Source organism: Protomyctophum bolini (assembly GCF_963924005.1).
Source record: "Protomyctophum bolini genome assembly, chromosome: 7".
NCBI lineage: Eukaryota > Metazoa > Chordata > Actinopteri > Myctophiformes > Myctophidae > Protomyctophum > Protomyctophum bolini.
Genome location: NC_137868.1, coordinates 42,421,174 through 42,427,877, shown reverse-complemented (window position 1 = coordinate 42,427,877; position 6,704 = coordinate 42,421,174). Strand labels below are relative to the sequence as shown.

At 47.1% G+C, this 6,704-nt stretch overlaps 2 protein-coding genes across 2 annotated transcripts in view; both read left to right on the top strand.

Moving 5' to 3' along the window:
• Positions 1–6,704, top strand: part of prkcg (protein kinase C, gamma) — a gene marked incomplete at both ends in the record, with an annotated part of 73,124 nt that overhangs the window by 3,799 nt on the left and 62,621 nt on the right.
• LOC308317910 (large ribosomal subunit protein uL23m-like) lies at positions 5,654–6,133 on the top strand (the record flags this gene model as incomplete). The annotated part of the gene is made up of 1 exon (XM_080767260.1): positions 5,654–6,133. One exon carries the CDS (start codon positions 5,654–5,656, stop codon positions 6,131–6,133), a length of 480 nt encoding a protein of 159 aa, XP_080623386.1.

Sequence of the window (6,704 nt, the reverse complement as noted above, 5' to 3'; positions counted from 1 at the left end):
CGTCTGAATCATGACAGTTTTCTGGGAAAAAAAAACATGTTTCTATGTGTCAGTGATTCTCAAACACTTTCATGTCAAGGACCCCCTAAAAATATATGTAATTGGCCGCCGGCCGCCATCTGAAAATACGTTGTTCCAGGGACCCCAAAGATTTGAGTTAAAAAAAACGTTTGCTCGGAAAGAATATATATATTCAAAAGATTTGCGCGCACATCGACCTTGTATAGATGTGCTATTTTTCAATAGATAAACATATAATGCTTAAAACACCAAAAGGAGTTCCCGTTCAGAATGGGTTAAGACAAGTGATCAGATGGGTGCGGGCCAAATGCACGTGCAGAGTTTACTGTCAATATATGGTTATGTCTTGAGTAATATTGACGGGGCCCCATATACGGGGCCGCCCGCGGTGGTCCCAACGACCAAACACCCTTAACCCATTCTGACCTGGCACCCATTTTGGTGTTAGCATCATGTTATGCTTTAGCTATTGAAAAATAGCAGATCTACAAGCTCATAGCGCGCCACCGAGTGGCGCGCTATGAGCTTGTAGGTCTGCTATTTTTAAAAAATCGAAGAACGACTGAATTTTTTTTAGAATCTGATCTCAGGTCAGAATGGGTTCATCAGACCAGTGTGTGTCCAGTGGAAACCTCGTATGAATCTGATCTCAGGTCAGAATGGGTTAATCAATTACTCAAATTCAACCAATAGAGGGTATATATGCGCGTGACATCATCATGTAATACCCGGAAGTTATGAAGGAACGCCTATATACCGAGTGGCAGAAAAGTACTATATTCTGGCCTTGACAGCCCATACATCCAAACAGAAAACTCACTTTGCCAAGTCACTTTGACACTCGATTTCCCATTCACTTTATGCATGCGAACCAGTGTAGCGGTGCTACACTTTGAGTTCCTATATATACGTATCCATATCAAAATCAATATTCCATCAAAAAACAAAACTCATGTTTCTTTTCCAACGTTATCAATGCAAACAAACAAACAACTTTTGTTTGTTTTACCAATGATTTTGAGCCCCTGCAGTTGCAGTATATCCTCACGCCCCTGCCCCCCCCCCCCCGGCACACAGGCTGTAAATCTGCTGGCCTCTAATTGCTCCACTGTGGATTTTTTAGGATGGATGTACACGGTGGCAGACATCGCTCTGATGTGACGCGCTGCGCTTAAGCCATTCTGGGCGGTAACCCCTTTTTGTGTTTTAAACATTATGCTGTAATTTAGCTATTGAAAAATAGCAGACCTACAAGCTCGTAGTGCGCCGCCGAGTGGCGCGCTACGAGCTTGTAGGTCTGCCATTTTTGAAAAATGTAGCACTAATACAGAAACATGTCAGAAAACTGTCAGGCCTAAATGGGTTAATGGACTGCCACCGTGCCCACCTTTTGGTCACAACTGGGCCAGAACCATCCGTCACTACCAGCAGCTCACCCGCCAGTCCCCCTGTGGAGGACTGCGTTCATTCCGTTCGGTGCACAGTGCACAATTCACAAGTCACTTATAAAGGGGCCGACGTTCGGAAAGTTTCGATTCCTTGTCAGTGTGTCTAATGGCGTTTTCAAAGTTGAGCCTATACATGGTCCGCATTCTAACTCACCCAGATAAGTCTCGTCGTGTGTAGCCAGACAACTGTTCTGTTCCACAACCTCCGAATGTTATCCACACTGGACTGTGTGTGCTCCAGTTCCTGTCGATTTGATCCAATGAAAGCCAATGACACTGGTCAGATGACCAATGATATCCAATGAAATCAACAGGAACTGGAGCACACACAGCCCAGGAAAAGTGTGGATAGGACTCCATCTTGCGCCACCCTTAACCCTTATCCCTAAACTTATTTGCCTTTTTTTTTTTTACTATTTTGAAAATCTTTTTAAAATACTAGCCATCTGCATCTACATGTTGTGAGCTTGTAGATCAGCTATTTTAACTATTTGAATACGTTTTTAAATAGTAAAAAATGGCAAATAAGTTTAGGGATAAGGGTTAAGGGGTGGCGCAAGATATATAGCCTGGAACTACAGCTGCCACCTGTCTGTAATTTCCCTTCACGTTTTTAAATACCTTTAAAACACATTTTAGAATTCCCATTTCAAAAGAACAATTCTTCTATATGTTCTAATTGCGTAGACGACTTGTACATTAAATAATGCAGATGATTAACAGTAATTTAAGTACAGTACATTTTTGGTGTTTTAAGCTTGCATTATGTTATGCTTTATCTATTGAAAAATAGCAGATCTACAAGCTCATAGCGCCGCGCTATGAGCTTGTATAGATCTGCTATTTTTTTTAATCGTGTAAATGTGCCTCAAATCTTTGAATGTATATTCTTTCAGAGTGAACGTTTTTAACTCATATCTTTTCTTCTGCGAGGTTCCTGGAACAACATATTTTCAGATGGGAGTTGGTGGCACATTACATAATTATACCGGTAATTTTTGGGGTCCTTGACATGACATTTTGAGAACCACTGATATAGAAACATGAGGTTTTTCAGGGTTAAATACATGTACTTACTGTATAGTTGCTTTACACCACTGACTAATGCTTGCCATGCCGTGACAGTTCCTGTAGAAAGAGAAAAGTCAAAACGATGAGCGCAAATGTTTGAACAGGAAGCTGACGCAAGAATAATAACACATTCCGCCAACTTGGGAGGACATTGCGTTGTGCAGGACCAAGTGTTCTCCACCCTTTGACTCCTCATGTGGACTCTTGGCAGACCCCCCTGGATGACGCAAGCAGCTACAAGCTGATAATATAATAATGAATGAATGAATTGCATTTTTATAGCGCTTTTCCAAGTGCTCAAAGCGCTTTACAAATGGTTCATTCATTCATACATTAAGAGGTGAAGCGGCGAACAGTCGACGCCAGCGTCCTCACTTCCCACATTCAAACACCGATGGTGGCGAGCTCACACATACCGACTCATTGGAGGCAATGTGGGGTTAGGGTCTTTGCCCAAGGACACTTCGACATGTGGACAGGAGGGAGGAGGAGCCGGGATTCGAACCGCCGACCCAGGGATCATTGGACGACCTGCTCTATACCTCCTGAGCCACAGCCGCGCCCTAAATAGCCGCCATAATATACATGTACAGCACCAGGTTTCTTTAAAAACATTCCAAGATGTTTGCTTTCATTGTGACGAACAGGAACTCGGAGCACAATTGATCCAAGCCAGAACACAATGGATTGATCGATCAATGAAATGTAACCGTGCCCTGCAAATTGCACGCGGCCCACCCAACTGCCACATTTACACAGCAGCATGGGTGGGCCGTGATCGCTGTTGGGATTTTTCAAGTGGGCCGATCCTGGAAAGGTCCGCCCGTCCTCCATTGACACAGGCGCCTCGCTGACGACGAGCCAACATCGCCTTATATACAAGCCCTATTTTCTGGGCGAACATTTGGCCAAATTTAGCACATCAGAGTTTGCTGTTGGAGATTTGGTGTAGCCTATACAGTATGTGGGAAAAACAGGAGCGGACCAAGTTTAGAGCCCTGGGAGGACTCCCTCTCTCCCTCCCAGCCTCAGCCACAATGTTGCATCACACCACTGGCCTGCACGAGACAGAGACAGAGAGAGAGAGAGACAGAGAGAGAGAGTGTATTGGAATTGGCGAGGCTATAAAGCCATGACTGTGCCCATGGCCCCGACCTTCGCACACTGGCGGCGTCCACATTACGATTCCGAGCGAACAACTGTCATTAGCGCGGCTGCCAGCAGTTCCCACCAGCTTACGGGAGCCGTGTTATTACAGGGACGTGATGGAGAGTTAAAGCGTTGCACTGTGGCATTCCGCAGTGGCAGTCCTCCCCTGTCCCCGTGGTTTCCGCTGGCGGGCATGCAGCCACCGTGACGAGGCCGCTTGCATGTCCGCCATGCTGTACACATGATGATACATCCAGCTGCAGCTGGGTGTTCGTGCCGTGGCAGGCATAGCTTTCAGCTCCACACTGTGGGCCGTGCATGTTGTGACTGACATCCACGCCTGTCCTGACTCCATGGGTTCCTCTTAAACCCCTCTGGTCTTATAGAATATAGAGGACCCGGGACTTCAGTTAAACTGTATGTTTTTTTTTGAGGGGCGCTACAGCCACTCCTATGTGTCCAGCTTCGAGGGTTTGTGTAAACACAAACATTGTCCTGACACAAACATCGAATGCCATTGACAATGAGTGGCCGGTTTTGAGTGTTTGCATAAACACAAACATTGAAGACGAAGGTGAGGACGCAAATTCTCATTGGCCGGAATGAGATGATGATAAGAGCGCCCCTCACTTCACACGGGTGTGATTTATTTTTATTCGTCTTCACCAAAACTCTAAGCAAAAAATTGCCAAGAATACAAGCTTGTAGATCTGCTATATTTTGGGGTTTGAATGCTCCCCCCCAAAATGTGGATGCTGAGGTTGAAGTGTTAAAGCCGGGTTGAGCGACTATCTGGCAAGCTTATCCTCCCGGACCCCCGGAAATGCTTTGGCCATGTCAAGTAAATGGTAAATGGTGCATTTATATAGCTCCTTTATCCAAGGCGCTTTACATAGATTGTGCATTACATTCACACACATTCACACACCGATGACAGAGGAAAACCATGCACCAAGGCACCAACCTGCACATCAGGAGCAATTAGGGGTTCAGAGTCTTGCTCAAGGACACTTTGACACTAACTCCTGCGGTTCCCAGCCGGTCACTCTAGCCCTGAGCGGACCAAAGTCGCTCACTCATTCACTTCACTCCACTTGGCAGCGGTCCAAGCAAGCTGCGGCGAGTCGGGGGAATAATGTGTCTTCTCTGAGACTGATGGTCAGCTGCTTGCAAGCCCGAGAATCGTAATAAAATCCTGTAGTATGTGACGCCTCATCCTATAAACTGCCATAATGGTATAGGTAATGTGGTTGGTCAGTGCCAGTGGACCAGCGCGGGTGCAGTCACTATGACCCAGACATAACCATAGAGTTAACTATGACTCAGACATAACCATAGAGTTAACTATGACTCAGACATAACCATAGAGTTAACTATGACTCAGACATAACCACATATAGAGTTGCCAATGCAGCGACACCCACATAGAGCGTGTGTCGTGCTGTATGACATCATGACATCAGACCCAAACAAATGATTTAAGAATCCATATAAGGAGCTCCATGACCATGGACTTCCCAGAGATATAGAGTTGCGATATTGAGGGGGCAGAAAACAGCCCGGGTCACGTGCGGTTCATGTACTCGCACGAGTCCCCATAGACTCCCAATGCATTCCGTAAACTTCCGGTTATCCCCATGCTCAATAGAAGTCTATATGTAGACTTCATGGCCCCATGAAGTGGACGGAGTTTGCGTATAAACTCTGGCTCTGGGACTTCCGGGTCCGAATATGGAGTGCAGGGAGTCGCTTAATTGCACTCTAACCTCTTGTGTAGCCATGGCGTTCTGACGTGGTCGACCCCATATAACGAAGCACACGCATAGCCCCCGTCACACGCACACATTATGGAGATATACTGATGTCACGTCACACGCACGTGGAGACAAACACGGTTTTAAGCTGAGGGGAGGCTTTTCCGCGATAACCGACTCCACCGTCAGATAATAATATACCGTATAAGCATGGCGGCCAGAACTTCCAGGAGACTCATACACCCCGTCTACCAGCTGGGCGACCCCCAGCTGAGGATCTTCAGACCCAGCTGGTTCCTGACGCTGGTGCGCCCGGGGAAGGAGCAGCCCGCCGACACGGCGCAGTTCCGCGTCCCCATGGAGATGACCAAGTGCGACGTGCGGAACTACCTGCGGGGGATCTACGGCGTTGTTGGCGCGGCGGTGCGCACGCGCATCCAGTTCGGCAGCAACAAGAGGCGCGACCGCCTGAACCAGCGGGTGAAGCAGCCCGACTACAAGGTGGCCTACGTGCAGCTGGGCCAGGGCCGGACGTTCAGCTTCCCGGATATCTTCCCGGAGAGGAAAGATGTCCGGGCCGAGGTCGGCTCCTCCGTGGAGGCCCTGCAGGAGAAGTTCCTGGAGGACGAGAAGCAGCGTCAGAAGCCCGCTCCCGCCCGAGGAGGGGTCACCGACTGGTTCGGACTCTGAGATATATATACGATATATTATATATACTAACTAGCCCTTACCCGTTGTGAGATATTTCCCCCCCCCCTTGTGGCCGCGGGGGGTACTTTGCCTGTGGGATCGTGTGGTGATGTAAAAACAATATTTGTACAGTAAATATGACAGTTGCGTCGGTAAAATGTAGCCTAGCCGGATTCTGGGAGCGTGCAAATTTTCTTTGGCATGGAGAGATGTGTGCTAATAGTGTTGCTCGGTCGGAGATAGACCACGGATAAACGGCTGTAAACGGCTGTAAACGGCTGTTTTTATTCACTAATAAATTCATTAATAATCATTAATGTGTCAAATCGAAAAAAGGGCTCCGGTTAGACCTCCATATTCATATGGTCAATGCCTGTGTGAAAAGTGGGAGTGATTGGTGCAGGCAATGATGAGATAACGCGGTGTTTCTGACATTCAGACATTGTTAGAATGATGATTATAGTATGATATATCTCGCAGTGGTTTTCAACCAGTGGGGTCCTTGAAGGGATGGTCCAGGTGGTCCCCAGCAAAATGGTAGAGAGTTGGTAACCAACCATATATGGATCTT